Source organism: Vipera berus (genome assembly GCF_964194415.1).
Source record: "Vipera berus genome assembly, chromosome: 3".
NCBI classification, from domain to species: Eukaryota; Metazoa; Chordata; class Lepidosauria; order Squamata; family Viperidae; genus Vipera; species Vipera berus.
In genome coordinates, this window is record NC_138204.1 from 194,930,499 (window position 1) to 194,948,140 (window position 17,642).

The following is a 17,642-nucleotide window of genomic DNA, read 5'->3' on the forward strand; positions in this document are numbered from 1 at the left end:
GATGAAAAAAAAATGCATATAAAATTGTTGATAAAATGATAAAACGTACTAATGTATAGGTGGAAAAGGTAATTGCATAAAATGTAGTTCAAAGAGAGCAAAGGAATGACTAAGATAAAAAGAAGCAGAGAAAAAGTTGATTGAAAAGGGATAACTGGGAAGCCTCATGGAAAATGAATATGTTTAAAAGTAAAAGTGCTAAAATTATTGGACTGAAGCTGAAGTGAGAGAAATCTGGCAGGAATATTTTAGAGATTTGCATGGGAATGATGATAATGATACGTTAATAACTGTCATTGAAAGGAATGCTATAAGTTATAAATTCTGTAACATGGTTAAAAAATGCTTGTATGAATGCTTTAGCTGGGGAAATGCTTAAATACTGCAGTGGTTTGCTTCTGGATTTCTTTAACTTTCCTAAATCCATTACTATGTATTGGAAGAATGCTATACCTCTTCCATAAATCAAAGGAAAAGATAAATTGCAGAGGGATTCATTTATTATGCAGTCTTGGGAAATGTTTGTCGGAATTCTAAAGTTTGGAAATAAATAGAATGCATAGCAAATGTTAACACTGAGCAGGGAACAAGAGCAGTTTGTTTGATTCTCTGTGGTTGCATAACATTTATTGATAAATGTATTAAAAAGGTCATAGGATATGGGTTGGGGATGTAAATGTATATATACTATTGTGGGCAGACAATGTATAAATTCATGAATGGTGGTTCACAACTAGAGAAATGTATGTTTAGTGAATAGATTTCTTTTTAATTCTTTTAAGAGATTTGATATTTTTTGCTCACAACTCACTTTTCTGTTATTCCCTGAAAGGGAACAGAGTGCTTGATAGGTACTGTATGTAAGCAACTAGAACCTGAGGTGAATGACTGAGTGGTTAAAATTTCAAAGAATCTTTATTATTTCTTATATTTTTGATTTAAAAAGTAGAAGATTGGTTGTAAGTGACCATTAGTACCTTAAATACTAACTTGAATGTAGAGAAGAAGCAATTGACAATTAGGCTATAGAAATATTGGTGACAATTCTGCTTACTAAAACAGATAGAGTGCTCAATGGAAAGCACAAGCATTAGCCAAATGCTGCAACTTTCTGTCACCCAGGACATTGGCCAGGTGACATTTTATGTATGTAGTAAGTCTCTCAAAAAGCATTCACTACCTCCAAAGTGCTCCTGTATCATAACTTCTATAATTTCAGTATTCATTTACTGCCAGAATGACTGTTATTAACATTCCCGTCTTTATATTTTAGTGCGAATTGGTGTTAATTTTTGTTCAGTTTATAACCATTTATTAGGTTAAAATAAATTAGCCTATTGATGATAATCTAATGTTATTTTGGTAATTCTCTATGGAGTTTATTTTCTGTTTGATGTTATTATTAACTGATGATTTGCAGTGTGAGTCCAGCATTTTAATCTGCCTAGAGTTTCTGTGGATAGTTATAAATTGTCTGGATAAATAATTGTTAGGTAATTTTCATTAGGTCTCAGACATATCCACATTTATGCATTTTATAATACTTTAATTTCATAAATAATTTTATTTCAATGTTATGTTTTAATCTACCGGTACTTTAAAGTTACAGTGCTATTTTGTACTGACTGTTATGCATAGTTCTTGCAGTCTTTTCTACAAAATCTTTCTGGTTTTCTAGATTTTTAAGAAAAAAAAACACTTCTTGATTTTCCTGGGAATATAATAGTCAGCCATCACTGCACTGATTGAAGATTCTGCATTGGTTTGTGCATCTAACAACCCAGGATGGCATACATCACACTGCAGTCTCAGGAAGGAAGTGTGTTTAGTTACATTTTCTTTTCAATGCAACAATATAAAGGACCTCTTTATGGTACTTCAGCTGTCTGCGTATAAAAAATACACACGGTATGAAAGCAATAATCAAGACCAGGTTGACTGATAACAAAGTATTCTTTTTAATCAAATTGGTGCTTCTTTCTTTGAATGTAAGTAATAGAACAATGATAGCAAACCTTTTGGACTTAATGTGTCAAAAATTTTTAAAAAAATGTCTAATTTGATTCTCCTGGCTTGTCACACCTTCTGCCGCCTGAACAAATGAGAAAATATTATTTATTTATTTATTCATTTAATTTAAAAAAAGATCCACCACTTACCTTCTGGTAGAGATCTGTTTCTGTTGACAGACCCTTGCAGCCTACCAAAGGCAGGAGACCTTCATTCTTGAAGTGGCTTTGAAGAATGGTGTTTCACACACTCCGAATACTGTACAAAAGCATGCCCATTCTTATGTGATTTTCAGAAGGTCCTGAAGCTAGGCAGGAGCACACCCTGAGATTAAATTATAGAAATTTAAACCATTGGATTGCTTTCACATTAGAATATGCTTTATCTTTCACCTCATTAGGATGGAGACTTTTTTGTTTCTTTCAACTCATGGATTTTCTATTCATTTTCCAGAAAACTGTATGTGTCTGTCAATGTTTTCCCAACCTTTTTCAGAATCTTTATCAAGCTGTGAACCTACTGTTACAGAACTAGAAGCAAAACTGTCCATCTTCCAGCTTATCAGGGAAGATGAAGATGAAGAATTCTTGATTTGGATACAGGAAGCACTTGGAGAACATCAAAGCTACCAAAAGACCTCTGAAAACGTGTCATAAAATCAACTGGAGGGAGCAGAGAGATGGAAAAATGTGTCATAAAGGCAAAAATTATCAAAATTCACTGTCAAAAGGAGCTGCAGAATAGATTCCAGGGCAACATTATTTATGAACTTTTATATTCCTGAATGAAAAGCAGCTTCACAGATTAGGGAAGAAGACTTTACAAGTTCTACAAAGGGGAAAGATTCCTCCCTTTGCCCTGAAGAAAAGGAAGTGATAATGATCGGAAACTCTTACTAAGAGGGACTCAATCAATAATCTTTTTGGTATGTGAGAAATATGCTATTTTTCTTGGGCAAATATTTGGGATGTCATGGAAAGATACCCAACACTCTTAAAGCCCACTGACAATTAACCCTATTTTCATGAAGGACAAAAAACAAATTTGAAGACACTTCAAGGGACTATGAGGCTCTAAGAGTCTGGAAGCTCTGGGATGTTTTCTTCACTAATTGCTTTCTGTCAACAATATGGCCCAGAAGGAGAAATAATACAGAAAGTATCTATTGACTACACATATGATGTCAACAAGAATGGTGGTTTGAATTCTTTAAGAATAAGATGCAAGATTCCTGTGAAGACATAGATTGCACCTCAGAGTAAATGAAGGGACTATATTTGGACCCTGCAAGGAAGAATTAATGCTGTAAAAAATCTCACTTTAAGACTTATACACATTTTGAGAGCATATCTGTGTTGATTACATTTAAATATTTCAGCAGATAAGTTAATGGCTATTTTTTTATGGAAGGAACAAAATGTCAGAATTTCTTTGTTAAAGTTACATTTCTCTTTTGATTATGGTGATTTTAAACAAATATCATTGTACTTATTTCTTAACCTGGATCATGTATTCCAATGGAAATAATATTAAATGCATACCATTGTGGGTTCAGTTTGAGCGTTGTTATTTAGTACTCTTGCAATCTTGATAAGCACTGGTTACTAATTAGAATAGGAATTTGGTTACTTTCTAGCATTATTTGAAAATGGCTGGTAAAATCTGTTGTTGTTTTTTGTGGAGGGGAAATATGAGTTCATAAAGGAATTACTATCTCTGATGAACTATTAAGTAACAATACATTTAAAACATCTGCAATTCCACAAAAGGAATGCATAACTAACCTAGAAAGGCTAAATGGCAAGATATACTGTTAAAACACTTAGTATCTACATTGTTTGGGCCTCATGTCTTGCAATCTCAGTTACAATTCAAATTTTAAAGTTGTTAATGACTTTTATGGAAATGAAATTATTTATTATTATCAAAAAATTAAGATGTTATAAATACATTTGTGTCATATTCACTCAACTTGTAATATAAAGAGTACTTGCTTAGTGATGCCTTGGAGAACAATTATTTGTTGTTATGATGAAAAGGAGACTTAGTGGTCATATTTAAGATCTTTATGGTACTGTAAAACAAAGAAAAGTGAAGTAAGATTATAAGCACAGTCACAGACATGTGATTTTTCACTTAGTGACTGCTTCATTTAATGACCGAGTTGCTCATTCTAATTCTGGGCATCTGTTGGACCTCTCAGTGCATCATTAAATAAAATTGGGTTTTTGCTAGAAGTGTAATAAATTTGACAGAACCTTAGTATATATGCTATGGAGCGTTTTGTCATTGCCTTCTTCCAAGAGCTGTGAGAAACTTACTGACCCAAGACCATTCAGTTGTTTTGTGCCTAAGGCAGGATTAAACTCACAATCTTCCAGTTTCTAGCCTGATATCTTACCCAAACTGGCTGATTCCATGTTAGTTAGATATTATTGTTATGGTGAACCAGATGCTTCAAAAAGTTAAAAGCTACATATGTCAGCATTTGATTGAAATATAACTCTCTCTCTGTCTCTCTCTCTCTCTCTCTCTGTCTCTCTCTCTCTCTCTCTCTCTCTCTTCTATCTGTCTGTCTGTCTGTCCGTCCGTCCATCTACCTACCTACCTACCTACCTACCTACCTACCTACCTACCTACCTACCTACCTATCTATCTATCTATCTATCTATCTATCTATCTATCTATCTATCTATCTATCTATCTATCTATCTATCTATCTATCTATCTATCTATCTAAAACCTTTGTATAGCTAGCCATTTTTCAGACAATTCAGGGCAGCTCCAATAAACTCATGGATATCAATAAAATATTTCACCTTATGAAAAACATCAGATAGGTTGGGTTTGGAGTGTTGCAAAAAAGATGATTATGTAATCAAAAATGTTATATCCCCTGGTTGCTAAATGTCAGCTTAACGAAATTAGTCAGCTCTCCTTCTTTGAATTACTGTAAGGTCCCACCTCAGCTAACCACCCAAGAAAGTAGAACTCTTGAAACAGGCATTGTCTCAAAAGGAACTTTTATTAGGGGTTAGTGACAGTAGGGAAGTCAAGGCGAGATCTGGGGGAAGTCCCGCTTAAATGGTATAGTTAAACAAGCAATCTTCCTCCTTCCACCAAAGTCATAGTGTCCATTTGAAATCCAGCCAATCCACAGGTGGCATGATGTTTGGGTAACTGGCACAGTTGGCACGTATCTCAAGGTCTTCTCCAGTTTCGTTTCTCTGTTTCTCCGTAACTGTTTTCCTGATAAGTGAGGCACACTGTTTTCTCAAGTGGAGAGAGGCAGGAGAGGAAAAGTAGAAAGTGAAAGTTATCCCAAGTGAAAGTAAATCCCCCCCCTCCCAGCAGAATGGCAGGCCCCAAACAAGAGTCAATATGCAGGGAAAACAAAAAGGATTGGGGGATCTGACAATTACTTTTGTATTGACAAAGAGGCAAGACTGGACAATATGTATTGTCTGTGTTTAATTAATGTTTTAGAAATCAATCTGTCTTTGAGTGGGCTTTTATATATATAAACACATATTTAGAAAACATAAGGTGGATGTGTGTTTGCTCTTTTAATTTTAATTTTAATTTTAATTTAGTGTAGGGTTTTTTCCCCACTTTTGAAGGAGATTTTTTGGGGGAGGAGGTTGTTTTTTATGTGGTTGGTTGTTTATTCACAAAGTTGTGTCTGATTCTTCGTGATTCCATGGACTGTAGCATGCCAAGCCCCCCCCTGTTCTCCACTGTCTCCTGGAGTTTGCCCAAATTCATGTTCATTGTGTCAATGACACTATCTAACCATCTCATCCTCTGCTGTCTCCTTCTCCTTTTGCTTTCATTCTTTCCCAACATCAGGATCTTTTCCAATGAATCCTCTCTTCTCATTTGGTGGCCAAAATATTTGATCTTCAGCTTCAGTGTCAGGGTTGATTGCCTTTAGGATTGACTGATTTCATCTCCTTGCATTCCAAGGGATTCTGAGGAGTCTTCTCCAACACCACAATTCGAAAGCATTAATTCTTCGGTGCTCAGTCTTCCTTTATGGTCCAGTCCTAAATTACTATTGGGAAAATTATGGCTTTGACTATGCAGACCTTTGTTGTTGTTGTTGTTAGCTGCAAAGTCGTGTCCGACCCATCGCGACCCTATGGACAACATTCCTCCAGGCCTTCCTGTCCTCTACCATCTTCTGGAGTCCATTTAAGCTCACGCCTACTGCTTCAGTGACTCCATCCAGCCACCTCATTCTCTGTCGTCCCCTTCTTCTCTTGCCCTCGATCTTTCCCAGCATTAGGCTCTTCTCCAGTGAGTCCTTCCTTCTCATTAGGTGGCCAAAGTATTTGAGTTTCAGCTTCAGGATCTGGCCTTCTAAAGAGCAGTCAGGATTGATCTCCTCTAGGACTGACCGGTTTGATCGCCTTGCAGTCCAAGGGACTCGCAGGAGTCTTCTCCAGCACCATAGTTCAAAGGCCTCAATTCTTTGGCGCTCAGCCTTTCTTATGGTCCAACTTTCACTGCCATACATTGCAACTGGGAAGACCATAGCCTTGACTATACACACTTTTGTTGACAGGGTGATGTCTCTGCTTTTTAGTGTGCTGTCTAGATTTGCCATGGCTTTCCTCCCCAGGAGCAAGCGTCTTTTAATTTCTTTTAGTTCTATAAGGTGCTGTAGGGCTTCATAGAACCGGTCAATTTCATCCTCTTCAGCACTGGTGGTTGGGGCATAGACTTGGACTACTGTGATACTGACTACTGCAGACCTTTGTAGGCAAGGCCATATCTCTGCTTTTTAGTATGCTCTCTAGGTTTGCCATAGCTTTCCTCCCAAGGAGCAAGCATCTTTTAATTTCATGGCTGCAGTTGCCGTCTACAGTGATCTTGGTGCCTAAGAAAATAAAATCTGTCATTTCTTTCATTTCTTCTCCTTTTATTTACCAGGAAGTGATGGGACCGATGCCATGATCTTAGTTTTCTTAATGTTTGAAGCCAACTTTTGCAATCTCCTCTTTCACCCTCATCAAGAGACTTTTTAGTTCGTCTTCACTTTTTGCCATTAGAGTGGTTAATTTCACATATCTAAGGTTGTTGATATTCTAAGACACATTGGTGATGTCCTTGAAAAGCCATCTCCCAATACAGGGAATGTGGCAACATAGAAATAAGAATTAATAAATATTAATAATTACTTCATTTATAGTGGTAAGTGGGTTAGTCGAATAAATAAATAAATATGGGCCTTAATATTTTCCTAAGGACTGATAACATACTTGCATTTATATAAAATGAATTTAAATTATCTACTTGTATCCAAAGAGAAATTGATAGATATTAAAGGATTTATTTGACCCGTATATATTTTTTAACTTGAATTAATTCCTATTAGTTTGGCACTATATCAGTAACTTGGCCTGTCAGGAATATGTAGCATTGAAGTGGAGATTTTTTTTATTAGGATGGGTGTGCCTCTTATTTAAGTAACAGAACAACTGAATTAGGGTAGGTATGCTGATGTCCTGTATTTTACATCTCATCTAATATTGCCTGCATCATACAGAAATTCAGAATGTGATTCAAAAATGCATGTGCTACATGGGATTCTGGTAAGAAGCCAGCTTACTGAAATATAGTTGGGATCTTATACACACCCACATGCACTCTCGTGCACACACACACATACACAGAAAGAGAGAGAGAGGGGAAAAAACACCACACACATAGTGAAGAATTAATTGCTTGATGATGTGCTCTCATGTCAGTGTTGACTCCTAGCAGCCACATAGGTAGATTTTCTCCATGAGGATTTGTCCTAACCTTCCAACGATGCATTCATCACATCTGAGTCCATCCTCTTTGCTGGTTGTATTCTTCTCTTTCTTGCTACCATTCCCAGCATTAGAGCCTTCTCTAGAAAGCTAGTATACACATGGTGTGTCCAAAGTAGGATAATTTAAGCCTGGTTATTTGTGCCTGTCGTGAAAACTCTGGATTGATTTGTTTGATGATTCATTTGTTTCTTTTCTTGTCTGTCCACATGTGCTACCCAACTAATTACTGCAATATCACGGCTGGCTAGGCAGTTGTATTTAACCAATAATCTATTCTTTTCACTCAGCATTTTGTTAAGTCTTCCAAAGCACTGTCTTTCTCAGTGTTCATTTAGCCAGTTTCTAATAAGCCAATATTCAGGACATTTCATTCTGTTTTGTTTTGTTTTGTTTATAGTTAACAGCATTTAGATACTACAAATTCTAACAACAATATATGGAGCTACAGATAGTGTCCCCATTTGCTGATGATGCCAATTTTTAGGGTAATTAAAAGTATAACAAACTCTGCCAAAATAATTTCCCTAGATTAGAGGAGTGGATTTCAGATGGCAAACATGATTCACTGTAAATAAGTTCCTAAAGATATGCACCAAGGGGCATGGGGGGAGGGTAATCAAATAACAATTTATACAAAACATTAATAATTCATTTCTAAAGATTAAGAAAGTTATCAGTTGATGCACTGAGATCCTCAAAAGTTTATGTGATAATAAATAAATTAGTAATCAAGGTGCCATTAAATGCTCTCATTGGTTTTGATACCGTTGCTCTTCTAAAATAAAATAATTGCTCTATAAGCACTGCTGAGTTTGAATGAGTGATGATGCACAAGAAAGTTAATCCACCATTAAAGTGATAGAGTTTAATGAAGTAATGGCTTCATTAAGTTTCTTTAAACCAGGAAAAGATGGGGGGTTATTAAAGGAAGAATTGAAACTGCCAATATTCTAATGCCTTTTTACAAATCTGTTATGATCAAATATAGAATATAATATACCTTTAAAAGTGTATTGTATAAGTAGAAAAGGTAAAGAGAAAGGCAGCTAAGGTAATAATTCGCTAGAGCAAGAACTGTGTAAATCATCCGTGATCTCTAAAAACCATAATGTCACTGTTTTAATTATCTGTCTGTAATGTCAGGAAAGACGTTTTCCAATGTTTATTTTAGTCTGAGGAAAAAAAAATCAGTTTATATCTTACAATCATATAATTTACCTCTAAAAGTTAATATTACACCTGAAAACTTTGACCTCATTCTGTGTCCTGTTTATTAATGTATGCACGTATATTTTTTAAAACATTGTGCTGAGCTCAGTTGTGATTGATATGCAAATTACATGTGTAGTTCTCTTAATTACAATTACTGAATGCTGGGTGTAATTCAGCATTTCCTATATTTATTTAATGGTTTAGAAAAAAAGGAAATAGAAAAACACCCTCATCTGTTTGTTCTCTCTTGCTTCTCACAGATTGCAATTTTGATGTTGTTTATACAGTTCACAAAGCCTGTTGCGGTTTTCTTTCTCTATGCTACCACGAAGTAGAAGTCAGAGCAAATACTCTGTAGTGTTGTTTCTTTAGTCTAGACTACTACTAGCTCATTGTATGATATGGCTTAAGTAGCCATTTTGTTGGCATCCTTTGTTAGCATTTCCTTCAAAATGTTATCTTTCATCTGCTTTTGTCTGACATTTGATCTCAAATATTACTTATTTGCCGAAGGGGGAAAAAAACAATTTTCTGCTTAGAGGTTTCTTCTTTCAAGATGTAGTCCTAGAAAATTAAAGTCAACCTATTTTTCAAGATTTGCAAATAGTACATGTATAATTCATAATATATTAGCATGTTCCAAATCAGGAACTGGCAAACCTTTCAGATACTGGGCACAAAAAATTAAAATAAAAAAATTACAAATATTAAAAAAAAACCTCACATAGAATCCAGCCAAATTTTCCAGCATTTCAGCTGTTACCCTTCAGAGCTTGTCCAATGCATGAATAATAGAATCCAATGCATTTAAAATAATAGAAATACCTGCTCATATTACAGTTAAGCTAGCCAGGCCTATGTTATTGCTATATGATTTTAAAAGGATATAGATGAATAGTAGAAGTTACTCCTTTCAAACTTTTCTGTTTTCAGTGCGTTGTTTTTTTGTAAAAAGGCATTGATTTCCCCCCACCTGTTTGATAATTTATGTGCAATCTTAACCTTAAATTAAAACATTATAACTTACTGGTTGAAATTAAAGTAGCTACATTCATAATGGTCTTTTGATATTTGCCAATTAAGCTGTTTTACTCATCAAAACAAAATCATAGATTTAACTTTTAAGTTATATTTGAATAAATCTTAAATGTTCTCCGTTTTGCTTAAGAATGCTGAACCTGGTTTTATTTTGAACTTGACAGGTACTCTGGATATTGAAGAGAGAAATCGTCAAATGAATATGAACAAGTACAAACATGTAGCAGGATCAGATTCCAGGCTGGAGCAAGATTATCATTCCAAGGCAAGGGCATTTTGTTTTAAAAAACAACAAAATATGTAATTGTCTAACTTGATGAGGCAGTAAGATGCTAGTCATTGTTTCATGGGTAGCATATTTAATTAAGAATGAAATGTTGATATGCATGTTTATTGGGAAATAAATTAGACTACAATAATTCTTTTCAGCTCCTACTTTTTCTCTTACCTAAGCTTCTAGAAAAGCCCTTACGAAGGGCAAAGCTTTTAAGAGTATTAAGAGGATGGTCTCAGGAGCACTATGGTTTTGTTGTCTGACAGAAACATCATTTTCCTTCTATGCACTCAAAAAGTGCTCTCTGCAAAAGTATAAAAGGCAAGACAGTCTATAGCAGTACTATTTACTCCCATAGGAGTAAATTAGGTAAAGGTAAAGGTTCTCCCGCACATGCGTGCTAGTCGTTTCCAACTCTAGGGGCCGGTGCTCATCTCCGTTTCAAAGCCGAAGAGCCAGCGCTTGTCCGAGGACGTCTCCGTGGTCATGTGGCCGGCATGACTAGACGCCAAAGGCGCACGGAACGCTGTTACCTTCCCACCGGAGTGGTCCCTATTTTTCTACTTGCATTTTTACGTGCTTTCGAACTGCTAGGTGGGCAGAAGCTGGGACGAGTAACAGGCGCTCACTCTGTTACGCAGCACTCGGGATTTGATCCGCCAAACTGCCGACCTTCTGATCGACAAGCTCAGTGTCCCAACCCACTGAGCCACTGCGTCCCTTTTAGCTAGGGCTAAAAGATTCTGGATCATTTTCAAATCAATAATTGTGCCAAATTCATTGTAATTCTATCTGAATAGGAACTAGTTTACTAAGATTAGAAATTACCAGGGATGTTAAACAAATGTCCATTTTAAAAGTATTAAATGTCAGATTAATTTTGTGATGTGCAGTAATCAGCCATGATTTTGGTAGCCCCATAAATGATGATGAAATAAATATCTGAAGTTAACCCTATACTCCATTCTTTACCCTTGTGTGTAAAAATATCTTAGACCCTTCTTTTTGTAATTTAACATTGAGGGCTTCAAGATTCAGTTCTCTATGTTATATATTGGACCATACTATTACGGATATGCGTATATGATTACTATCTGGCACATAAATGTGAGGTTGCTCTGATGCATATGGATTTGCTTTGACATCCAGTAAAATAAATGCAGAGGAATTCAATTCAATTCCTTAGCTCTTTGGAAGAGCTACATTTTTTCCCAGGAAGCCTATAACTGTCCTGTGCAACTGCCTCACAATTCTAGGAAAAGGCATACTTTCTTGAAGGAGTTGCAAACAGCTGCTACATTTGTGCCTCTTACATTCTACAGCACCATTTTGTAATTCAGTCCAAAGCTCTGTACAACCCTCCAGATAATTTTTATTGAATTCTGTATAGAATGATAGGCTGATAGTATTATCCTTGCTGTTGGAATACAAAACCTAATCCTGAATAAACATTAGTCAAACGAAGTTACGCTATGTCTTGCTTATTCATCTAATTCGATAAAAAGACTGATACACTCTTAGTAAATTAGTATGCTATTTGACTGTTCATCATGTGGTTTATGAGCAAATGTTTTCCTTATATTCGTTATAATCTTAGAAATATTGATAAAAATGATTTGTAGCTGACATTATATGTACGGTGTTTGCTTAAAGGACTACATGTCATGAAACATGCAATTATTTTATGAAGTATGATTACTAGCATCAATAATATGGTGTGGTTTTGTTTTTGAGATTACACCCTCCAATATGTTTTCACCGTGGGTTACTTTGGATTACATTGTCAATAGTCTTCAGAGAGCCTTTTCAGGGGATAATAGTGCTGTTGCCAGAGGGAGGAGTTGATAACTAGAAAATGGTGGTTTTTCTGATGGAATGTACTGAAGAAGTGGATCCCCAGGAGGAAAGGGGTGCATTCCAGAGGAGTAAGAGTCTACTTGGCCCAGTTATTATGTGAGAGAGAAAGAGAGTGAAGAGAGACGCTCCCTAATAGTTTACATATTGTAGATGCGGATAGTAGAGTCTTCTCAGTCTGGCAAGATTTTGTCCATAGGTGTGAAACAATAAAAATCTCCCCTTGGAAGAATTGGCAAGTGTCATTCTTGATTTGGGGCCTGACAGTGTTAGCCTTCTTTTAAGATGGCCAGTGGACTTCCACAAAATGCTTTTTTTGTTACATTAAGGTTGTGGTCGCATTAAGATTATTGAAGTCTTCTAAATTCAATTAATAATATCAAAATGAAAAAGCAGTTTGTGTGGATTCCAGTTTTATATTTGGCTATGTAGGATATCTTGGATGATTAAATATTTGAACATTGGCTGATCAACTAATTACATTGCATATATATGAAAGTTTCAAGCTTCAGTATAATATCTGATATTCTGCTGTGTGCACACTCACATGCATATCTCTTATAGAACTTAACCCTCAGACATTATGAAAGTGTTTTAACTCACAACTCACATAAGTGTAAGCACAAACAAATTATACATCTTTTTGAGATACACACATTTTCTACATAAAAAATAAAGTAGTAATAATTCACTCTTTGCAATGGATGAAGCTAATTCCACTTCTATCACTTTGAGAAAGATCCTATCATAGATGGCTGCTATGCACTATGACAATGAAAAAATGAAAATATAATGTCATAAATCCTATCCCTTTCATATTTACATCCTGACATCACAACATATTTTTTATTCCATTCCCACCTCCATGGGCCAGATGTCACTCAGAGATTATCAGAGATTCCAAGTTCTATTATACCCTGTGGCACTGCCAGACATTTGTTCATTATAAATGCCATGATGGAATATATGTGAAGCTGATGTATTGATCAAACATATATAGAATGAATCATTACTGATCTGACATTTATGGACTGAATCATTATCCCAACCTATAGGATACGTTGTTTACACTGTACTTGTTTGCTGGGCCTGAAGTTGCTTCTTCTGTAGGCAAGTCAGATATCCAAGCTGTTTAGGAACACATTTGAAAAAAAAGTGTGTGGATATTTAATTTAACAAATTAAATCAATTGATTTAAATTAGTCAAATTTTGAAGGCATATCTGAATCAAAATTAATGATTCCATTGAATTAACATGAAGGATGTTAAGTTCTTTACTTGTACATGAAGTGAAGACTGTATATAAAGTAATATTTCAGGATTACATTTATTTTAGCAAAAGGAAAATCTGGTGGCTGGTGTATTACTAAGACAGCAATTCTGCTGACTTTTATGTGAAAGTAAAAGAATAGAATGGGATATATCATGGAGGAGCTACAGTTCTTAAAAGAACTAAGAGATATCTAGAGCGCTGCTAGAGGAAAACAAGGGATGAATCCAACTGGACATGACTTAGAGCTGCTATTAAGCCCTACTTCGTGGCAGTAAGAGCAGCAAAACACCACTATTATTTCACTTGTATTATGTCTGCAAAGTGCTGCCCAGTGCCCCTGTTCAGGATCACCCAGACCCTCCTGGGACAGGAGGTTTCAGATGTTCATATCCAGGGCCATGCAGAGGAATTTAAACACTCAATGGACAAGGTTGCTTGGATTCATTCTCAGCTGGAACCCATGCATGGTGCAGATCCATTTGAGATGCCTGGAAAAATCTTATCTGGTTATCATGGAATAATTTGACCTATTGAACCTGATGAAATGGACAGGGTCTTTGATGCTGTCAGTGCAACCACCTATCAATTAGATCTCTGTCCTTCCTGGTTGGTGAAAGTCAAGGATGGTGACAATCAGGCAGGTTCAGGCAGTGACAAATTCTTCATTACCAGAGAGGATGTTTCTGGGACTTTTTAAAGATGCCCTGGTTTGCCCCTCCTCAAAAAAGCATTTCTTGTTCCCATCTACCTGGATAATTTCCATCCAGCCTCCCACCTTTCCATTGTAGGGAAGATGGTAGAGAAAGTAGTTGTATGGTAGGTTAAGAAGGTCCTGGATGAAAGGGATAGGTTTCATGCCCAGTTATGGGACAGAAACAGCATTGGTTGCACTTGATGATCTCTAGCGAGAGTGATATGGGATAATGGATCCATCCTTGTTCTCCTTGACTTCTCAGCAGCCTTTGATAATATTAACTATGGAATCCTTTGGGGCTGCTTGTGGATTGTGGGGTTGGATTGTACAGTCTTGTGCTAGTTTGACTCCTTTTTTGGTCACAGTCAGTGTTGATAGAGAATGAGAATTCCAGTCCCTGCCCACTCCTTTGTGGAGGAGGAGGACTGCAGGACTTCATACCCCCTCCACTCCTTTTTAACATGCACATCAAGTCACTGGGCAAGATCAATCCTCATCCTGGCATGAGGTTCCATCAGTAAGCTTATTATATTCAAGTTTACATCTCCATCCCGGATGACCCAAGTGATGCTGTTGTTGCCCTCTCACAATGTCTACAGGGTGGTAGGGGTCTGCATGGGGGACAACAGACTTTGGCTGAACCCTGGTAAGACTGAGTGGCTTTGGGTGTGTGGAGCACATTCAGTTCCGGATGGGGTTGCACTATCCCAGATAGATTTGGTGCACAATTTGGAGGTTCTCCTGGATTCACAACTCCTCTTTGATGGACACGTAGCAGTCATGGCTAGGAAAGCTTTTGTGCAACTTTGTGTTGTCCCCCAGCTGCACCCTCTTCTGGATTGGGAGTCCATGCACTCAATCACTCAAGCCCTGGTCATCTCACATTTGGACTACTGCAATATGCTTTATATGGAGCTACTCTTGAAGAGAATCCAGAAGCTTCTGTTGGTGCAAAACACAGCTGTATAGGCAGTTCTTGAGGCTCCTAGGATGGATGGCCCATGTTACACTGCTGTTCTATGAGCTGTATTGGTTGCCAGTAGGCTTCCAGGTCCAATTCAAAGTATCTGTGGGTCTAGGCTCTAGGCCAGGGGTGTCAAACTCAATTTCATTGAGGGCTGCATCAGCATTGCGGTTGCCCTCAGGGGGCCAGGTGGGTATGGCCAGGGTGGGCATGGCCTACTGGGTGGGCGTGGCTAGAGTGCATATGGCCTACTGGGTGGGCATGGCCAGCTCTACATCATTCGCATCAAGGGTGCCTATGAGGGCCTGGGCAGGAGTGGGACAGATCTGAGGGTTTCTGGCAGGAGGAGGGTCTCTGGGCCAGGGCCAAGGCAGTGGGGGCCGTTCCCTCACTGTTTCCAGGATGGCTTCGCGGGCCACATGAAACCACTTCGCGGGCCGGATGCGGCCCCCGGGCCTTGTGTTTGACATGTCTGCTCTAGGCTATCTGAGGAACTGGCTCGCCATAATGGGACTAGCCTATCCTCGCCAGCAGAAGGGTTATGCTGTGGGCCCTATTGGTCAATGAATTTCAGCTGGCAGGGTCCAGAAGAAGAGCCTTTTCTGCCATGGCTCTTGCCCTCTGGAACATCATGTCTCCTGAGGTAAGATCTACCCTATTGGCCTTCCAAGAAGGATTGAAACATGGCTGTGCCAACTAGCCTCAGGCCCCAATGTGTGAATTTTGGAGGTGTCTAAAAATAACACCCCACCTTCTCCCCACTTTGCTTCCTTCCTCTCCATCTAGGTCAATATTACTGTATTTTAACTGACTTTTAAATTTAAGATCTCTTATTATTTTTTAAATGTTTTATATTACATGTAAACTGATGGGAAGCCATCTAGACTCACCTGCAGCAAGATGGGTAACATATAAGTGTAATACATAAATAATGAACAATTAATCAGTGGAATGGCTTGCCTCTGGAAGTTGTGGGTATGCCATCATTGTTTGTGACTGGACATTCATTTGTCCAGAATGGTACAGGATCTCCTGCCATGGGCAGGGGATTGTACTGGAGGAACTCCAATGTCTCTTCTAACCCTATTATTTTATATTCTACATTCCAATAAATAATTCTAAGCAAAAAATAGGTTTTTTGAGCTAAAAAATAGTACAAAATAGGTTTCTACTGTAAAAATCGCCAAATCTGTCTGCAAACTCCCACTGATTTGTGAAGGTTATGGTTCTTTGCATTTCTACTCACACAACAAATTTAATGAATAAAATTGCCCTTTCAGAAAAGATAGTCAGTTGCAGCCCTCATCTGCATAGAAATGCTGAATATAGATTTCTTGGCAATAATGCAAAAATAACTTACCTTTACCTTCTTCCAAGATGTGTTTTTTAGTTTCCAGCCTTGGAATTTCTGAGTCATCTATTGTCCAATTCCTAATCAGATTTCAGCCATGAATTGGAGTACAGCTGAGTAATTCATACATTCTAAAAGCTCTTTAACAGGCACAGATTGTGATTTAAGGCATGGAAGATTTCATATAAGTGTTATTTGATAATTGGTCATTACAGTTTCTATAAAAGGATATTAGAAATTTTGTTCTATTTTGTAAAGTTTTTTCTTCTATTTCATTTCTATGAACATTGGAAATTATTGTTTCATAAAATGAAAAGCAGAAAATTTCCACTTGTTATAAATGGAATCAGCTAATATCCTAAAATTGTTATAAGCAGAATTTTAGGCTGAACTGGCTGATCAAAATTAGTTTTGGGAAAACTACAGATATAGAAGTTATCGACCAAGGGAAAAAGGGATTACAAAACTGGCATTCACTTAAAGCTTCTCTTCAGACAACTGTACAGTAGCTATATGGGAAGAAATTAAACTAAAGCACATTCGTGCTTTATGATCTTTATTCAGCATCTTAATCCCTTAGAAGCTTATCTAAGAAGCTTCTTAAGTTCTGAAGAAGTTGAACTGAAGAGCTTCTTGGATGAGAAGTTAAACATTTTCAAGAAAAAAACCAAGAACGTCTAGTTGCCTTTTTAAAAAAGCACCCTTGGGACAACCATGACCTGGATGATTGAGAATCTCCATAGACATTCAGCATCTCAATTTACTTCTCATTCTCTGGATCAATTACATTACAATAAAGTGGTATTAATGTGCATTTTATTGAATGTCATTTTAGTTTTGTAAAAAATATTTGTGTTAGAAAATCTGATAAGGACTTCCGGTTTGCCATCACGGCTGCCGCAGACACTGGAAGACGAGCTCCATCTTCCACGTTCGATTTCGTTCCGCTGAGGGACCCTGGAAAAGATTGAAAGTCGCCCTGTAGGGGCGATGAGCAAGGAGGGGACCCCCACTTGATTGCAGGAGGGCAGCAGCCCTTTCTCTTGATCTGGGATAGCCCTCCAAACCAACAGAGGAAATACCGACCATAGCAATATGGCTCGTCACTAAGCTACAGACAGCCAAAGTCAAACTTACCATGAAGCACTTC

The 17,642-nt window shown here is 37.3% G+C and overlaps 1 protein-coding gene across 22 annotated transcripts in view; it reads left to right on the forward strand.

Annotated features, from left to right (window-relative positions):
* The window catches only part of RIMS2 (regulating synaptic membrane exocytosis 2), a gene marked incomplete at both ends in the record, with an annotated part of 289,996 nt that overhangs the window by 230,046 nt on the left and 42,308 nt on the right, over window positions 1–17,642 (forward strand). For 4 of the 22 annotated variants that reach the window (XM_081324264.1, XM_081324268.1, XM_081324253.1 and 1 more), the window contains one exon: window positions 10,247–10,347. The exons of 17 other annotated variants lie outside the window; for them this stretch is intronic. In XM_081324264.1, coding sequence (XP_081180390.1) covers window positions 10,247–10,347 — 101 coding nt within the window. Of the gene's footprint in view, window positions 1–10,202; window positions 10,348–17,642 lie in introns of all 22 variants that reach the window. One more of the 22 variants, XM_081324270.1, reaches the window with a different exon arrangement.